General features: G+C 52.5%; 1 protein-coding gene across 2 annotated transcripts in view; it reads left to right on the top strand.

Moving 5' to 3' along the window:
- INPP5F (inositol polyphosphate-5-phosphatase F) overlaps positions 1-16,898 on the top strand; it is a 31,253-nt gene extending 14,355 nt beyond the window's left edge. Inside the window, exons 4-20 of one of the 2 annotated variants that reach the window (XM_075258022.1) lie at positions 1,451-1,579; positions 2,457-2,621; positions 5,185-5,241; positions 5,440-5,638; positions 6,527-6,706; positions 7,097-7,164; positions 7,239-7,363; positions 8,674-8,751; positions 10,311-10,431; positions 10,514-10,642; positions 10,777-10,894; positions 11,049-11,193; positions 12,542-12,613; positions 12,689-12,762; positions 12,980-13,108; positions 14,916-15,003; positions 15,092-16,898. In XM_075258022.1, the coding sequence (XP_075114123.1) occupies positions 1,451-1,579; positions 2,457-2,621; positions 5,185-5,241; positions 5,440-5,638; positions 6,527-6,706; positions 7,097-7,164; positions 7,239-7,363; positions 8,674-8,751; positions 10,311-10,431; positions 10,514-10,642; positions 10,777-10,894; positions 11,049-11,193; positions 12,542-12,613; positions 12,689-12,762; positions 12,980-13,108; positions 14,916-15,003; positions 15,092-16,142 (2,928 nt within the window). In that variant the 3' untranslated portion in view covers positions 16,143-16,898. Of the gene's footprint in view, positions 1-1,450; positions 1,580-2,456; positions 2,622-5,184; positions 5,242-5,439; positions 5,639-6,526; positions 6,707-7,096; positions 7,165-7,238; positions 7,364-8,673; positions 8,752-10,310; positions 10,432-10,513; positions 10,643-10,776; positions 10,895-10,994; positions 11,194-12,541; positions 12,614-12,688; positions 12,763-12,979; positions 13,109-14,915; positions 15,004-15,091 lie in introns of both variants that reach the window. The other variant, XM_075258021.1, reaches the window with a different exon arrangement.
- Positions 16,899-19,297: the final 2,399 nt, after the last annotated feature.

Genomic DNA, 19,297 nt, shown 5'->3' with positions numbered 1-19,297 from the left:
CCTCCGTCCTCTCTCCTGGTCCTTAGCCTGTGTGGCCTCCGTCCTCTCTCCTGGTCCTTAGCCTGTGTGGCCTCCGTCCTCTCTCCTGGTCCTTAGCCTGTGTGGCCTCCGTCCTCTCTCCTGGTCCTTAGCCTGTGTGGCCTCCGTCCTCTCTCCTGGTCCTTAGCCTGTGTGGCCTCCATGCTCTCTCCTGGTCCTTAGCCTGTGTGGCCTCCGTCCTCTCTCCTGGTCCTTAGCCTGTGTGGCCTCCATGCTCTCTCCTGGTCCTTAGCCTGTGTGGCCTCTGTTTTCTCTCCTGGTCCTTAGCCTGTGTGGCCTCCATGCTCTCTCCTGGTCCTTAGCCTGTGTGGCCTCCGTGCTCTCTCCTGGTCCTTAGCCTGTGTGGCCCCTGTGCTCTCTCCTGGTCCTTAGCCTGTCTGGCCTCCGTCCTCTCTCCTGGTCCTTAGCCTGTGTGGCCTCCATGCTCTCTCCTGGTCCTTAGCCTGTGTGGCCTCTGTTTTCTCTCCTGGTCCTTAGCCTCTGTGGCCTCCGTGCTCTCTCCTGGTCCTTAGCCTGTGTGGCCCCTGTGCTCTCTCCTGGTCCTTAGCCTGTGTGGCCTCCATGCTCTCTCCTGGTCCTTAGCCTGTGTGGCCTCTGTTTTCTCTCCTGGTCCTTAGCCTGTGTGGCCTCCATGCTCTCTCCTGGTCCTTAGCCTGTGTGGCCTCCGTCCTCTCTCCTGGTCCTTAGCCTGTGTGGCCTCCATGCTCTCTCCTGGTCCTTAGCCTGTGTGGCCTCCGTCCTCTCTCCTGGTCCTTAGCCTGTCTGGCCTCCGTCCTCTCTCCTGGTCCTTAGCCTGTGTGGCCTCCGTCCTCTCTCCTGGAGCCTGTCTGGCCTCCGTCCTCTCTCCTGGTCCTTAGCCTGTGTGGCCTCCGTCCTCTCTCCTGGAGCCTGTCTGGCCTCTGTGCTCTCTCCTGGTCCTTAGCCTGTGTGGCCTCCTCTTATACCCTTGATCCATCCTACTAGAGGCTCCTTGGGGAGGTCTTTGCTGATCCCTGTGTGGCTCGGCCTGGGACTGGAGGCGAGTATCTCCTATATGGAGATGTTCACCCCATTGTACAACCAGGGGGTGTCCTGTAACCAGCCCCCTTCTCCATGAAGGTCTATGGCTTGTACCTATGGCACCAGTCTCTATACACGTGATATTCAGGTCTGCGGAGATGTGGGAGATGTGGAAGGTCTTACTATGAAGGACTCTTGTAGAGAGAATGCTGAGCTTGCAGGTATACGGAGGAGTAAGGAGGAATGGCTGACCTTGTCTACGACCAATGCAAATGCTAAATGAATATTGTGAGTAGAGACTGAGATTTGGGCCCTCAAAAAGGAGAAAATGTGTGTGGGTGGGCAGTGGCCTGGGGGTGGCACGTTACATGGGGTCACATCACACTGTGTCTGTCGCCTCCTCCGTTTTCAGCTCTGCAAGAAACATCATTTTGGCATCAACAAACCAGAGAAGATCACACAGTCGCCCGATGACTCCAAATTCCTTCTTAAGACCCTGACCCAGATCAAATCCAATGTGTCTGCCCCCAATAAAAAGAAGGTAAGTCAAAGCGGGGGCGCGGGGGGTGAAAAGCCGGAGAATGTGGGGCAAATGGTAGGAGATGTAGGCAAGTAATCGCAGCAGAGACTCCAAGATTTACTGAGGAACCTCTCAAGGAGATTGAAACCTGCACGGATTGTAAGCTCTTGTGTATCTCCTGTTATAGATTGTAAGCTCCTGTGGTCAGGGATTCATGTATCTCCTGTTATAGATTGTAAGCTCTTGTGTATCTCCTGTTATAGATTGTAAGCTCCTGTGGTCAGAGATTCATGTATCTCCTGTTATAGATTGTAAGCTCTTGTGTATCTCCTGTTATAGATTGTAAGCTCTTGTGTATCTCCTGTTATAGATTGTAAGTTCCTGTGGTCAGGGATTCATGTATTTCCTGTTATAGATTGTAAGCTCCTGTGGTCAGGGATTCATGTATCTCCTGTTATAGATTGTAAGCTCTTGTGCATCTCCTGTTATAGATTGTAAGCTCATGTGGTCAGGGATTCATGTATCTCCTGTTATAGATTGTAAGCTCTTGTGCATCTCCTGTTATAGATTGTAAGCTCTTGTGGTCAGGGATTCATGTATCTCCTGTTATAGATTGTAAGCTCTTGTGTATCTCCTGTTATAGATTGTAAGCTCCTGTGGTCAGGGCTCTTAGGCTATGTTCACATGTAGGAATCTGCCACGGGTTTGGGAGTAGGTTCTGACCCTGAATCAGTGACGGTTTCCATCCCGAATTGAGATAGCAGCAGGACACTTGCCAGACATACAGATAGGGAATGTACATTTTGTGAGCCCCATATGGGACAGTGACAATATCGGATAAGTGCTGCGGGATATGATGGCGCCAAATACCTGAGTAAATCGTATCTTAACTTTTCAGGGTAAAGAAAATAAGGAAAAAGAGAAGCTTGAGCGCCGGCTGCTTGAAGAATTATTCAAGATGTTCATGGACTCGGATTCTTTTTACTACAGCTGGAGCTATGACCTCACCAACTCTGTGCAACGGCAGAGCACAAGTGAGGCAGGGCTTCCACTATGGAGGAGGGTGAGGAGGGCTCCATGTTGTGGGGTAGGGATGGAGGAGGGTGAGGAGGGCTCCATGTTGTGGGGTAGGGGTGGAGGAGGGTGAGGAGGGCTCCATGTTGTGGGGTAGGGATGGAGGAGGGTGAGGAGGGCTCCATGTTGTGGGGTAGGGGTGGAGGAGGGTGAGGAGGGCTCCATGTTGTGGGGTAGGGGTGGAGGAGGGTGAGGAGGGCTCCATGTGGTGGGGTAGGGGTGGAGGAGGGTGAGGAGGGCTCCATGTTGTGGGGTAGGGGTGGAGGAGGGTGAGGAGGGCTCCATGTGGTGGGGTAGGGGTGGAGGAGGGTGAGGAGGGCTCCATGTTGTGGGGTAGGGGTGGAGGAGGGTGAGGAGGGCTCCATGTTGTGGGGTAGGGATGGAGGAGGGTGAGGAGGGCTCCATGTTGTGGGGTAGGGGTGGAGGAGGGTGAGGAGGGCTCCATGTTGTGGGGTAGGGATGGAGGAGGGTGAGGAGGGCTCCATGTTGTGGGGTAGGGGTGGAGGAGGGTGAGGAGGGCTCCATGTTGTGGGGTAGGGGTGGAGGAGGGTGAGGAGGGCTCCATGTGGTGGGGTAGGGGTGGAGGAGGGTGAGGAGGGCTCCATGTTGTGGGGTAGGGGTGGAGGAGGGTGAGGAGGGCTCCATGTGGTGGGGTAGGGGTGGAGGAGGGTGAGGAGGGCTCCATGTTGTGGGGTAGGGGTGGAGGAGGGTGAGGAGGGCTCCATGTGGTGGGGTAGGGGTGGAGGAGGGTGAGGAGGGCTCCATGTGGTGGGGTAGGGGTGGAGGAGGGTGAGGAGGGCTCCATGTGGTGGGGTAGGGGTGGAGGAGGGCTCCATGTTGTGGGGTAGGGATGGAGGAGGGCTCCATGTTGTGGGGTAGGGGTGGAGGAGGGTGAGGAGGGCTCCATGTGGTGGGGTAGGGGTGGAGGAGGGTGAGGAGGGCTCCATGTTGTGGGGTAGGGATGGAGGAGGGCTCCATGTTGTGGGGTAGGGGTGGAGGAGGGTGAGGAGGGCTCCATGTTGTGGGGTAGGGTTAGAGGAGGGCTCCATGTTGTGGAGGAGGGTGAGGAGGCTCCATGTAGTGGGGTAGGGGCAGAGGAGGCTGAGGGAGCTCTATGTCATGGGGTAGGGGCAGAGGAAGATGAGGGGGCTCTATGTCGTGGGGTAGGGTTCGGAGGAGGGCTCCATGTGGTGGGGTAGGGGTGGAGGAGGGTGAAGAGGGCTCCATGTTGTGGGGTAGGGGTGGAGTAGGGTGAGGAGGTTCCATGTGGTGGGGTAGGGGTGGAGGAGGGCTTCATGTGGTGGGGTAGGGGTGGAGGAAGGTGAGGAGTGCTCCATGTTGTGGGGTAGGGGTGGAGGAGGGCTCCATGTTGTGGGGTAGGGGCAGAGGAGGATGAGGGGGGGTTCCATGTCGTGGAGTAGGGGTGGAGGAGGGTGAGGAGGGCTCCATGTTGTGGGGTAGGGGTGGAGGAGGGTGAGGAGGGCTCCATGTGGTGGGGTAGGGGTGGAGGAGGGTGAGGAGGGCTCCATGTTGTGGGGTAGGGTTCGGAGGAGGGCTCCATGTGGTGGGGTAGGGGTGGAGGAGGGTGAGGAGGGCTCCATGTGGTGGGGTAGGGGTGGAGGAGGGTGAGGAGGGCTCCATGTTGTGGGGTAGGGATGGAGGAGGGTGAGGAGGGCTCCATGTTGTGGGGTAGGGGTAGAGGAGGGCTCCATGTTGTGGAGGAGGGTGAGGAGGCTCCATGTAGTGGGGTAGGGGCAGAGGAGGCTGAGGGAGCTCTATGTCATGGGGTAGGGGCAGAGGAAGATGAGGGGGCTCTATGTCGTGGGGTAGGGTTCGGAGGAGGGCTCCATGTGGTGGGGTAGGGGTGGAGGAGGGTGAAGAGGGCTCCATGTTGTGGGGTAGGGGTGGAGTAGGGTGAGGAGGGTTCCATGTGGTGGGGTAGGGGTGGAGGAGGGCTTCATGTGGTGGGGTAGGGGTGGAGGAAGGTGAGGAGTGCTCCATGTTGTGGGGTAGGGGTGGAGGAGGGCTCCATGTTGTGGGGTAGGGGCAGAGGAGGATGAGGGGGGGTTCCATGTCGTGGAGGAGGGTGAGGAGGGCTCCATGTTGTGGGGTAGGGGCAGAGGAGGATGAGGGGGCTCCATGTTGTGGGGTAGGGGTGGAGGAGGGTGAGGAGGGCTCCATGTTGTGGGGTAGGGGCAGAGGAGGATGAGGGGGCTCCATGTTGTGGGGTAGGGGTGGAGGAGGGTGAGGAGGGCTCCATGTTGTGGGGTAGGGGCAGAGGAGGATGAGGGGGCTCCATGTTGTGGGGTAGGGGTGGAGGAGGGCTCCATGTTGTGGGGTAGGGGTGGAGGAGGGCTCCATGTCGTGGAGTAGGGGTGGAGGAGGATGAGGAGGGCTCCATGTCGTGGAGTAGGGGTGGAGGAGGATGAGGGGGCTCCATGTTGTAGGGTTCGGAGGAGGGCTTCCACTATGGATGAGGGTGAGGGGGCGGAGGAGGGCTTCTTGCTGTACATTGTTCTGAGTAGTCTTGAGATTGATATTGTCTTCTTCAGGTGGATGAGAGGTTCTTCTGGAATCGTCACATGCTGGAGGACCTCATCGAGCTCCAGGTGAGGGCGATGTCTTCTCTGTGATGTGACGTCTTCTGGCATTGTATAGCCATTGGATTGATCTATGGATGATTTTCTTACACACGAGGCCCAGGCTCTTGCCATTGTTCCATGTTTTGGCCTAGAGAAGGTCGTGCTGTCGTAGTCCCGTGTTACTGTCCTTGGTGATCTCTCAGACCATAACCTCTCCTTCCTCAGGATGTCCATGGCGGCCTCTGGATCCTGCCCATTATTCAGGGCTTTGTACAAATTGAGGAACTCGTTGTAAATTATAACGAGTCTTCGGACGACGAGAAGAGCAGCCCGGAGACCCCCCCACAAGAGGCGGCCTGTGTGGATGACGTGTATCCTCGCTTTCTGGTGGCTCTTATCTCCAGAAGGAGCAGACACCGAGCAGGTGAGACCGTACGGACAGCGGGGGGCGCTAATCTGGGGGTCATTGCTGGATGCCTGGAGACTTCATATCTGGTGGTTGGTCTGTTACTTTCCAAATATTAGTATGGCTGCCATGTGTGATGATGGTTTATGTATCCTGACAGTACCCTGTGGATAATATGTATACAGTGAGATGTATATAATATGTATACAGCACTAGAGAAAGCTGTATACATCACTAGAGATAGCTGTATACAGTGCTGTGTAGTGTTTGTATCACAGGGAGGTGTGTATATAATATGTATACATCACAGGGAGCTGGCTGTATACAGTGAGATTTATATAATATGTATACAGCACTAGAGATAGCTGTATACAGTGATGTGTAGTGTTTGTATCACGAGGAGGTGTGTATATAATATGTGTACATCACAGGGAGCTGGCTGTATACAGTGAGATTTATATAATATGTATACATCATTAGAGATAGCTGTATACAGTGATGTGTAGTGTTTGTATCACGAGGAGGTGTGTATATAATATGTATACATCACAGGGAGCTGGCTGTATACAGTGAGATTTATATAATATGTATACATCATTAGAGATAGCTGTATACAGTGATGTGTAGTGTTTGTATCACGAGGAGGTGTGTATATAATATGTGTACATCACAGGGAGCTGGCTGTATCTATTGTCTGCACCACATGGGACATCTGTATATATTTGTACTTGGTGAGCTGCAGCTGATATACAATGTATAGATCACAAGGTGGGCCTGTATATACTGTATACATCAGGAGAGCTCTGTGCTGCAGCCGTGTATCCCCCCTCCCCCCCAGTGACTGGGGCCGCAGAGCCGCCTCCATGTAATGTACATTGTATAACCGCACGTTTCTCTAACTCTCAGGAATGAGATATAAACGTCGAGGGGTCGATAAAAATGGAAATGTTGCGAACTATGTAGAAACGGAACAATTCATCCACGTCCACAATCATACACTGTCCTTTGTGCAAACGCGAGGCTCAGTGCCAGTGTTCTGGAGCCAGGCGGGATATCGGTACAATCCCCGGCCTCGTCTCGACAAAGGTAAGTGTGATGGCGAGCTGCCACAGCGCACCGTGTATGTTAGTCGTCATGTCATGTGATATGTACTGGCCAGAGACTGCACGATATCTTCCTATGATCTACTGCCACATAGAAGTGCGGTAAGAAGACCCCATAGATACATAGAAGACCCCAAACATGGTCTCTGCATAAATTACCAGCACCCGCATTACACGGAAACCCTGGCCTCTACACGGAATACAGCGCCCGCATTACATGGAAACCCTTTTCTGACCTCTACATGATATACAGCTGGGTTCACACTGCCGGGGGTTAGGGGTGCTGCTCTTCTGTGGGGTCCTTTCGATCCCTCTCGTTGGGGTGACTTGGGGCGGCAGTACTCTTAGGTTCATCATGCTCTTTGTGTTGTAGGGGAAGTTGAAACCAACCTGTACTTCTGCCTACACTTCAACAAGGAGCTGGAGATCTACAAGAAGCAGGTGGGATTTGGGGGTGGCGACAGTGTTGGGGGTGTTGCTGTTGCGATGACGCGGCCTCTTACCTTACATTACAGGTCCTCATTAGCCTGGTAGACCAGACGGGCCGGGAGAAGATTATAGGCGATGCTTATATGAAGCAGGTTCTGATGTTTAACTGCCCCAGCCTCACCTACGTCACCTTCGACTTTCACGAGCACTGGTAAAGTATCCAATGAACCTCCAATGTAGTCCGGCGCCCCCTGCAGGATGGGATGGGTACAGTCTCCCCTCCCGCATGCTTTAGGGGGATTTTCATTACTTTGTTTTATACTCAGATTGTTGTGCTTTGACTCATTGTTCTGCGTCAGCCATTATGGACGTCCAGTGTGACCTGTGCTCGATACTTGTCTGCAAAGAGGAAAGAAAGAAAGGCTGCGGGACTTGTGGGCTATTTCCGTCCACACCACAGTTACCCCTTTGAGTATGCCGAGGTTCTCTAGAATGGGGTGAGCAAGAAACTATCGGCAGGGGAACGAGAACCGCTGAAAAAGAAGCTTAACTCAAACTACAAGTCACACGTTGCCAATGACATATAGACTGAATAGTCTATAATGGGGCACGTACTGAAGTAAGAGAATACAGGGCCTCATCCACCACCTCCCTGTCACTGCTCCCCCACTCCTATACACCCCCATACCTGTCCCGCCTCATTGCAGCATACTTACTTAGCTTTTGATCTGTAGACGGCTCCTCCTTCGCTGGTGCGGCCTGCGCAGTGGAGGTGCTGTGCTATCTGTACTGCGCATGTGCTGCAAGAGAGGAGGAAGACACGGAAGTATTAATGGGGGTGGAGAGAGGGGGTGGTGACACTCTGTATTGGAACAGAAATGGGTAAGTATACGTATTTTATTTTAGACATCGTATTAGACATCGGGGTAATAACATCATTAGGGGCAAAGCTTTTACATTACAAACCTGATTAGATTGTTCTGCCTCTTTTGTGACGGACGTCCTGGAGTGCGGCTGTGGGGTCCGGTACACGAGAGAGTGTGAACAAACACCAACCAAAGGTTTCTAACAGTTACCCCAAACACAGGATCTCTTAGGCCTGGGCAACAGGGGCAATCACTCGGATGTTCTAGATATAGAAAATGAAGACATTAAGACCCATCACGTTATATCATTATATTGTATCACATTATATAACTATGTATCTATATGTATATATGTATCTTACTATGTAACTATATGTATCTTTTCTGCTGGTGTTGGGGGGGGGGGGGGACGTTCCCCTCGGTTTGTTATACGATGGCCGTGGATGTATTTTATCTCTGGATCTCCTCGTGTGTACTGGACTCAATAAGGAAACCTTTTGCCTGATAACTTGGGGCAAACACAGACTCTTCCTTCTCCCTGTCTGGGAAGTTGCTGTGCACACGTATGACGGGCCCTGGATATCCCGACGCCGCAGACGTCACATTACACGTACAGTACTTATCTTCGTTTATTGCCCTTTGCTTTTCATTGCAGTCGGGGGATGAAGTTTGAGAATGTGCAGACGCTCACAGATGCCATCAGTGACATCATCATGGACATGAAGTGGTGCTGGTGAGTGGCAGACACGATGGCGGTGGTGCTGGTGAGTGGCAGACATGATGGCGGTGGTGCTGGTGAGTGGCAGACATGATGGCGGTGGTGCTGGTGAGTGGCAGACATGATGGCAGTGGTGCTGGTGAGTGGCAGACATGATGGTGGTGCTGGTGAGTGGCAGACATGATGGCAGTGGTGCTGGTGAGTGGCAGACATGATGGCAGTGGTGCTGGTGAGTGGCAGACATGATGGTGGTGCTGGTGAGTGGCAGACATGATGGTGGTGCTGGTGAGTGGCAGACATGATGGCGGTGGTGCTGGTGAGTGGCAGACATGATGGTGGTGCTGGTGAGTGGCAGACATGATGGTGGTGCTGGTGAGTGGCTGACATGATGGCAGTGGTGCTGGTGAGTGGCAGACATGATGGCAGTGGTGCTGGTGAGTGGCAGACATGATGGTGGTGCTGGTGAGTGGCAGACACGATGGCGGTGGTGCTGGTGAGTGGCAGACACGATGGCGGTGGTGCTGGTGAGTGGCAGACACGATGGCGGTGGTGCTGGTGAGTGGCAGACACGATGGCGGTGGTGCTGGTGAGTGGCAGACACGATGGCGGTGGTGAGTGGCAGACATGATGGCAGTGGTGCTGGTGAGTGGCAGACATGATGGCAGTGGTGCTGGTGAGTGGCAGACATGATGGCGGTGGTGCTGGTGAGTGGCAGACACGATGGCGGTGGTGCTGGTGAGTGGCAGGCATGATGGCGGTGGTGCTGGTGAGTGGCAGACATGATGGCGGTGGTGCTGGTGAGTGGCAGACATGATGGTGGTGCTGGTGAGTGGCAGACATGATGGCGGTGGTGCTGGTGAGTGGCAGACATGATGGCGGTGGTGCTGGTGAGTGGCAGACATGATGGCGGTGGTGCTGGTGAGTGGCAGACACGATGGCGGTGGTGAGTGGCAGACATGATGGTGGTGCTGGTGAGTGGCAGACACGATGGCGGTGGTGAGTGGCAGACATGATGGTGGTGCTGGTGAGTGGCAGACATGATGGCGGTGGTGCTGGTGAGTGGCAGACATGATGGTGGTGCTGGTGAGTGGCAGACACGATGGCGGTGGTGAGTGGCAGACATGATGGTGGTGCTGGTGAGTGGCAGACATGATGGCGGTGGTGCTGGTGAGTGGCAGACATGATGGCGGTGGTGCTGGTGAGTGGCAGACATGATGGCAGTGGTGCTGGTGAGTGGCAGACATGATGGTGGTGGTGCTGGTGAGTGGCAGACACGATGGCGGTGGTGCTGGTGAGTGGCAGACATGATGACGGCGGTGCTGGTGAGTGGCAGACACAATGGCGGTGGTGTTGGTGAGTGGCTGACATGATGGTGGTGCTGGTGAGTGGCAGACATGATGGCGGTGGTGCTGGTGAGTGGCAGGCATGATGGCGGTGGTGCTGGTGAGTGGCAGACATGATGGCGGTGGTGCTGGTGAGTGGCAGGCATGATGGCGGTGGTGCTGCTGAATGACAGACATGATAGCGGCGGAGGTGGTGGGGAGTTAGCTCATCACAGTGTTTTATTTTGTTAGGGTGGATCAGGCTGGTGTGATCTGTAAACAGGAGGGGATCTTCAGAGTAAACTGCATGGACTGTCTGGACAGGACTAATGTGGTTCAGGCTGCCATTGCCCGAGTGGTCATGGAGCAGCAGGTAAGACTTTCTGTCGAGGACCCAGCTTTCCTCCAGCTCACACTAGATAGATATAGATATAATTCTTGTTTGTCTCATACAGCTTAAGAAGCTTGGTGTGATGCCGCCGGAGCAGTTACTGCCAATGAAATGCTACAGATTGTACCAAATGATGTGGGCAAACAATGGCGACGCCATCAGCCGGCAGTACGCTGGGACTGCAGCATTAAAGGTACGGGGGTCTATACTGTGGACTGTAATCTATAATGGTCGCCATCATGGCAGGACAGATCTCACCCTCCTCATATCACGTGCATGGACTTGTTCTGTTATTGCCTGTATGACGTCTTCCCTTTGTGTGCACAGGGAGATTTCACACGAACCGGTGAGAGGAAGCTGGCGGGGGTAATGAAAGATGGCGTCAACTCTGCAAACCGCTACTACATCAATCGGTTCAAGGATGCCTACCGACAGGCAGTGATAGGTGAGGGAGCATCATAATGGCCCAGGGGTCACCAGACCATGACTTCAAAATAAGAAAGGGTGATGGGAGGGCTAAGCCCATGTCCTCTCTCTCCTCGCAGATCTAATGTTGGGCGTTCCAGTGACTGAAGATCTTTATTCCATCTTTACAAAAGAGAAAGAACATGAAGCTTTACAGCGGCAGAGCCAGAGAAACCACCAAGAGCTGATCAGCCAACTCCTCCAGAACTATATGCAGATGCTGCTGCCCGACGAGGAGAAGTTTCATGGAGGATGGGCTCTTATCGATTGTGATCCCAGGTCTGAGCGGTGTCCTGGATCATCAGCTGGGGATGGGGGGGGATATTATCTGTCACAGAAACTCAACAAACACCGTCATGAGTCAAGTGTAAAATGATTTCCACAGTTGAAATTAGAAGTTTTTCTGACATCCCAAAATCTTTTCTGCTTGTCCCCATAATACACCATACAGTGTGGCATGTGACTGGCTGATCTTGAGGTCGCTCTATTACTCTCCGTGTCCTCGAGGTCGCTTGTGTCACTCTGTGTCCTCGAGGTCGCTCTATTACTCTGTGTCCTAGAGGTCGCTCTATTACTCTCCATGTCCTCGAGGTCGCTTGTGTCACTCTGTGTCCTCGAGGTCGCTTGTGTCACTCTGTCCTCGAGGTCGCTCTATTACTCTGTGTCCTCGAGGTCGCTTGTCACTCTGTGTCCTCGAGGTCGCTTGTGTCACTCTGTGTCCTCGAGGTCGCTTGTGTTACTCTCCGTGTCCTCGAGGTCGCTTGTGTTACTCTCCGTGTCCTCGGTCGCTTGTGTTACTCTCCGTGTCCTCGAGGTCTCTTTTGTCACTCTGTGTCCTCGAGGTCGCTCTATTACTCTCCGTGTCCTCGAGGTCGCTTCTGTCACTCTGTGTCCTCGAGGTCGCTCTATTACTCTCCGTGTCCTTGAGGTCGCTTGTGTCACTGTGTCCTCGAGGTCTCTTGTGTCACTCTGTGTCCTCGAGGTCTCGTGTCACTCTGTATCCTCGAGGTCGCTCTATTACTCTCAGTGTCCTCGAGGTCGCTTGTGTCACTGTGTCCTCGAGGTCGCTCTATTACTCTCCGTGTCCTCGAGGTCGCTTGTGTCACTCTGTGTCCTCGAGGTCGCTCTATTACTCTCCGTGTCCTTGAGGTCGCTCTGTTACTCTGTGTCCTCAAGGTCTCTTGTGTCACTCTCTGTGTCCTCGAGGTCGCTCTATTACTCTGTGTCCTCGAGGTCGCTTGTGTCTCTCTCTGTGTCCTCGAGGTCGCTCTATTACTCTGTGTCCTCGAGGTCGCTTGTGTCACTCTCTGTGTCCTCGAGGTCGCTCTATTACTCTCCGTGTCCTTGAGGTCGCTCTGTTACTCTGTGTCCTCAAGGTCTCTTGTGTCACTGAGGTCGCTTGTGCCACTCTCTGTGTCCTCGAGGTCGCTCTATTACTCTGTGTCCTCGAGGTCGCTTGTGTCACTCTCTGTGTCCTCGAGGTCGCTCTATTACTCTGTGTCCTCGAGGTCGCTTGTGTCACTCTCTGTGTCCTCGAGGTCACTCTATTACTCTCCGTGTCCTCGAGGTCGCTTGTGTCACTGTGTCCTTTAGGTTGCTTGTATTACTTTGTCTTACTCTCTCGTAGTCTCATTGATGCGACACACAAAGATGTTGACGTCCTGCTGCTGCTCTCCAACTGCGCGTATTACGTGGCCTAGTAAGTGATCGTAGGCTGTGGCCTGATCCTTTATTATATCGGCTCAGGACTGACCTGGTTTGTCTTCCCTTCCAGCTACGACGATGAGGTCGATAAAGTGAATCAGTACCAGCGTTTGAGTCTGGAAGACTTGGATAAGGTTGAGATTGGTGAGTTCCCATAAGGCGCTGTGTGAATGTGGAGCAATGCGTGTTGGTATTTGTTGTGTTTTTTTTTCCTCTCGCTTCACCCTAACCCTTCCTTCACTTTGTCTAGTGGTGTTGTTAGGCAAGGAGGTTAGGTTGGTTAGGCTTCCTCCACTGAGATGTCAGCGACAGTCTATACTGAGCTGTAGCCGTCTATTATAACAAGTTCTTTTCCCCTCAGGTCCTGAGCCCACATTTTTTGGGAAGCCAAAGTTCTCATGTATGCGCCTGCACTATAAGTACAAGGAGAATGGCGGATACTTCCACACCCTACGGGCAGTGACTCGCAGTCCCGATGAGGATGGAAAAGGTAAAATGGGAATATTGGTGGATCTACCAGATGGATGAATGTCACCGAGCTGTTAGTGTTCTGGGAGTGCCGCTGCCACTGAACATCAGATCATGAACACACGAGTCATCCGCTTCTTCATGTCTTACCTCTCCATGGTGGTCGTGTCCTGTTTCTCACTTATTTCATTGGGGACACAGCACCCCGAGTATAGACCTGGCCATTAGGAGGCCGACACTAGGAATAGAAAAATAAATCGGCTCTGACTTTAGGCTCTACCCTCTTCACAGACACTACTAACCAGCGTCCATAGGCCTCACCTGACTCCTGGCCTTCTGTCTTACTTATTTTCTTTGTGCTGGGAGGTCTTCAGCGTGATTGTCACACTAGTTGCATTGCCCTGTGGGCCAGGAGAGCCTCACTGGTCACCCAGTCCCTACTTGCCACAGCCATAGCCAGAATGCCGGTGTCCCCACTACCATATGCGAGGTCCAGCGAAGAGGTGACCTGGCAGCGCCTGAAGGCGGAGGCGCAGGTAAATAGCTGAAGATTGCCCCTCCCTCTGCCGCCATGTTTTATACGTGCACTTGCTGTAATAGAAGGTTGCCCATGCAGTCAGCCTGAGCCCATCTGCTATCTAAAGCTTCTGCCTAAACCAACTCCGCACCCTCCTGGCCCCTCTCCGTGACTGGGCGGCTTCCATTACCAGACTTAAACACCTACCTTCCCAAATCGGCACTTAGCCGCTGACCTCTACGCCCCTCCTTCGGTGCTCTCCTTACTCCCGTTCCAGCTCCAGGAGCCGTCCTCACAAAGAACCAGGAAATGTCCCTACAGATCGCGGTCCTCCCCTTCCTTTTCGGGTTCAGGACATGGTGGTTGGTTGTTCTGTGTTCTTTTTGATGGAGTCTCCCTCCTACTGCGGTACAGACTGGTTAGTAAAGGCAGAGCCAACACTTTTTTTTCTCTAGTCCTAGTGTCGGCCTCTGAGTGGCCAGGGCTATACCCATGGTGCTGTGTCCTCCAGTGAATACAACTAGAGATGAGCGAGTACTATTCGAAACGGCCGTTTCAGATAGCACGCACCCATAGGAATGAATGGACGCATGCGGCACACAAGGGGTTAAGCGGCTGGCCACCGGCAAAGTCTGCGTGCCGGCAGCGTCCATTCATTCCTATGGGTGCGTGCCAAATAGTACTCACTCATCTCTAAATACAACCACAAAAGTATTCTACAGTGAGTACAGAAATCCCATTCGTATCAATCTCCTGTCTCCAGTATGTAACTCTACGTTCCAGAAGCCGCTTCCCCTTGTGACTGGAGCATAAACCCACAATGTAATGAAATGGCAGGAATACAGCGCAATCTGTCAGTAAAAAGGTGACCGCTCATGGGGTGTCATCTGACTGTCCAATGCCATGACAACCCGCGATGGTCCTCCAATCTTCCGTGCGGAGGGAGGTTGTGAGGAGGACGCATGATCTTTTTACACCTGTCATCTTCCACATCTAAAGCAAAGACACTATACCACCATCTTAAATGGAATTTCTTATGACTATGGCACTCGCTGGTACGGGATGTTGATGGGGTTGATTCTTTGTGTAAGCTCAGCGGGGGCCCCGATGCAATAGGACAGGTTTATGTGAGCGATAGATAACGGTGTAATACAGACTGGGCCATGGCCAGGCAGGACACATCACCTACTGCCGACATCGGGAGGGAACAGGAGCAGTGTTGCTCGTAGTGTATTATATTGTTGTCCATCTCCATTATCTCACTACACCGAGCTCATCCCTGGTCATTCAGTCTTTCTTGTCTGACTTGCAGATACGTTGTTGTGTATAGCGGAAATGCTGCGGATTACTAAACAAGCGCTTGGCTCTGATGTTCCCATCGTTGAGAAGAAGCTGGAGAGGTGAGGACATGCTGCAATGTCAGATTTGGTTGGACCTTTGTGGAGAATGAAAATAAAATCTTGTTCTTGACTGTTGGAAATCTTGTAGGAAAAGTAGCAAACCTCACGAGGAAATAATGGGGATACGTTCCAAAGGGCCAAAGCTCGGGATCAACAGCGCGGGCCTCGCGCACAGCAAGAACTTCCTGATGAGTAAATTCTCCTCCCTCAACCAGAAGGTCAAACAAACCAACATTGGAGGTTTCCGAAAGCTGGGAAGCTTCAACAAAGCAGAAGTCAAAGGCTTCTTGAAACCCAACCTGCAGGTCAGTTTGTGGAAATCTGATAGTAGCCTGGAGAATCCGGGCAGTGATGGCAGGGGCCACCTGGAATCGGACTTGGATCTTTCTTCAGACAGTGACTCTTTCCATTCCGATGAATACATTCCCAAGTCTGATGAGGAAGGACCAGTGTCCGGCTCTCTGGAGAACATTGGTCAGGTAGATTATGTGCTCCCCAGTTGTGGCATCATTGCCTCGGTTCCTCGCTTGGGGAGCCGCTCGCAGTCGGTCGGCAGTGCCGAAATTAATCTTCACATTCCTACAGAGATTCAGGTGACTCAGTGCGAAGCCTCGCCAGAAGACAATGTCCTCATAGATTTCGGCACCCCCATTGAGGCTTATTGTCATCAGTTTGTTCAAGATGCCCAGACCAAAGATGCACCTCAAAAGGGTGAGGAGAAGAAGGACCATATTATGCTGAGCAATAATTCTGTACATGTCTCCCCAACCTCAGAGGAATCTGAAGGGGATCTCCCAAACCGACCATCTCGCCTGGATGTAGAAGTGAGCGATCCTGGTCCGCAGATGTTATCTGTAGACCCAGCTCCTACGTCCCTGTCAGGGCGATCCAGTCCTGGCTCTGGTTCTGCGGCATCTCCAGCCGAGAGCTCCAGTAGTCGAGCGGTCTCTCCATTTGCCAAGATCCGAAGTTCGGTGGTCCAGGTGGCCAATATCACCCATGCTGGACTGGCTCAAGGGATCAATTTTGCTGTGGCAAAGGTACAAAAGTCTCCAGATCCCGAGACCACGGTGGTCACACAGAAAAATGATTTTAAAGAAATGTTCACACAGTGTCAAACGCGCATTATCCAGATCTGAATGAGTGGAACGTGAGACTGTGGAGCGCCCTCCTCCCTCCCTAAGCGCTGAGCGAGCGGTATGCGAGACTGTGGAGCGCCCTCCTCCCTCAGCGCTGAGCAAGCGGAACTTGAGACTGTGGAGCGCCCTCCTCCCTCCCTCAGCGCTGAGCGAGCGGTATGCGAGACTGTGGAGCGCCCTCCTCCCTCAGCGCTGAGCGAGCGGCACGTGAGACTGTGGAGCGCCCTCAGCGCTGAGCGAGCGGAACGAGAGACTGTGGAGCGCCCTCCTCCCTCCCTCAGCACTGAGCGAGCGGTACGCAAGACTGTGGAGCGCCCTCCTCCCTCCCTCAGCGTAGCGACAGGAATGTTTACAGGTTTTAATGGGTTTTTGGTTTTTTTAAGATATCTATTTTTCCAGGCAATATTTTTGACATTTGTTAGTGGAGTCCTTTTACTTGACATAGGATTTGTTTGGTTTGGTTGCTATTTATTTTCTCGTACACTGTACATAGGGGTACAGCCGCCTGACACTGACACTCTATAATTTGCACAGTCTTCCCTTCTTGTTTGCCTTAAAGTATTACAGTACTTTCCGCTATCCCCGTCACGTATTTGGGTCTCTATAGGAGACGTTACACTGGAACAAGCTGAAGTGTTAGCGCCGTGGCCCGGTGCAGGCCCGATGTCGGTTGTGTATAGATGTTTGTATGTTGTGATGTGTTCGGTGCCTCCATCATGTATTTATTAATGTCTTCTCTTCACCTTCCTTGTCTGTTCTCGATTTGTAGTGTTTTAAAATGAAAACCTTCAGATGTCTATGAAAAAGGGAATTATTTTAATTAAAAAAACAAAACCATTTGATCCAAAAAGTACAAAACCGTCTCCTGGAAATTCTTCTGATTTTTGTCCTTAGAAATACTGGTTTTTACTGGTATGCTAATGAGTTCTCCGCAGCAATGGGGGCGGGCCCCACTGCTGCCCGAGACCTCTCCCCAGCGACGCCTCCATCTTCAGCTACATCCTCCCCTTCTCTGTCGTCTTCCTTCTGCGTCATCTCCGCCAACTGCCATATTTTGGAGGCCGCAATTGCGCGCACACGCAGTACACTCCTCGGAGTCTTCGCCGAACAGAGCGTACTGCGCATGCTCAGTAAGGTCTGTACAGACCTCCAACGCATGAGTGAAGTCATCCAGGCTTCGGAGGGTCTGTACAGACCTTACTGAGCATGCGCAGTACGCTCTGTTTGGCAAAGACTTCGAGGAGCGTACTGTGTGTGTGCGCAATTGCGGCCTCAAAAATATGGCCGCTGGGCGGCATGCGCAGTCGGCTCTACTAGTGCCTCGCTGGCAGAGCTGACTGCGCGGGCGTCAGAGTAGGTAAAAAAACTGTATTTCTAAGGAGCGGCGCCACGGAGACCACGTCTAAAGGTAAGAGACGAATAGACTTTCTAAAGACTATTCCGACATCTAACGCAGAAAAAAAAAAAATAGCGATTTAGTGGTAGAATCCCTTTAAAGAGAAATCCTGGCCATGGGACACGGATGGGGATGCGACGTTTCAGAAGCCGTGACATGGAACGTCACCAGCTTATTAGAAAGTGACCCTGGGGAGGTCACTTGACCGTTCCAAGGATAGGGGTACTTATAGATTGACGTTAGGGGTGGGGGTTTATTCTTAATTCATCCTGGACAATCCCTTTACATTTGGAGAGATACCAAGTAAATGAAACTAAAGTACCTGAAGCGTGGCCTCCTCGGCCAGTCGGACAAGCACAGGCGACATCACGCAGCTTAGGACACGGCCCTCACAATCCTGAGACCTCCGCTGATCCAAGATTCCTGGTTTATCCTAAGAAGGGTTTGTCAGAGTATTTATACCACAGTCATGTCTTATCCCTAATCTTAGCAGGTGGCGATTCTTAGACACACTGGATTTGAGGCCAAGCCCGCTATCCCTCCCTCCTGAATATAAATTGTGGTAGAGAAAAATACACTTAGGAGACGTTTACACGGAGTAAACGGGCGTGCAATGCGCCACGTTTACGGGACGTTTGCACCGCGATTTTGACGGTGCATGTTTGCGGTCGCGTTAATGCGACCGCAAACATGCACTGTCAAAATCGCGGTGCAAACGTCCCGTAAACATGGCGCATTGCGCGCCCGTTTACTCCGTGTCAATAGGCCCTTACGCTGTTGTCCGCCTGCTGTGATTCCGCCAAAATTGCTGAAAAATCATCCTGGGGACAGTTTGCACAGTCAGTTTAGTAACCCATTCACTTCACAAAGCACTGATGTCCGTCTGCAGACGCTCCGCTATGAAAACGCCTTTTATTGGAGCACAGACACAATCCTGCAGGTCCGCCTGTGTGTGCCCTGATGCTACGTCCTCATTGTTAGCTACCTCATGCCAGTATATGGTCTATCATCACCTCGGCCTTGTGGTAGGAAGGTCTGAGCCTCAATCTAACAGAACTGGACTTTCCAAGGAGTCTAGCTGCTGTATTATGTCCAACATGGCGGCTTCCCCGGATGTGAGGAGCGCACTGACCACAGCCAGCAGACAAGTAATCTCCGGACTGGAGGGAGGTCACAACTACTGGAGCTAATAGGTCTTATGTGCTGGCACCTCGGCTGATACAAGTCTTACACCAGTGTATTCATAAAGGTCCTCAAGACAGAACACCCGTCTGGGCGAGACTCCCACTACCGTACTTGGCTGCAGCACTGATAGCACATGTCCCTGCCCATCAGTGGCCTCTATTGGCAGGCTTAGTGCCCAGGGTTGTCTGTGCCCATCAGGCTCCATTGTCTTACCCTCCTATGGACCAGCTAGATCTAAGAGAGGTATTGTGTCAGTAAACATTGGTATGTGCCCTGCTTACACCTCTATGTGGTCAGGCTGGCACGAATATGGGGGGTGTAATGCAGCTTATACAGAGATCTACCCTATACATGAAGGAACAAACCTATCCGCACTCCTAGAGCCATATCCTTCTGACAGGTTTATGGCGCACATTGTAGGTACAAAGCAGTATTACTCAATGATGGCTGCCGATGGGCACACGAACCTGCAATGTCCTAATATCACAATGCCAATGTTAAAAACTCTTCATAAATTTAAGAGGCAGCTGAACGTAGGAGCCTGTAGAAGATCTCATCAAAGTAATGTTTTCTT

The sequence above is a fragment of the Leptodactylus fuscus genome, chromosome 10 (genome assembly GCF_031893055.1).
Source record: "Leptodactylus fuscus isolate aLepFus1 chromosome 10, aLepFus1.hap2, whole genome shotgun sequence".
Lineage (NCBI taxonomy): Eukaryota > Metazoa > Chordata > Amphibia > Anura > Leptodactylidae > Leptodactylus > Leptodactylus fuscus.
Note: the sequence above shows the minus strand (reverse complement) of the source record. Positions and strands in the feature narration are given on the sequence as shown.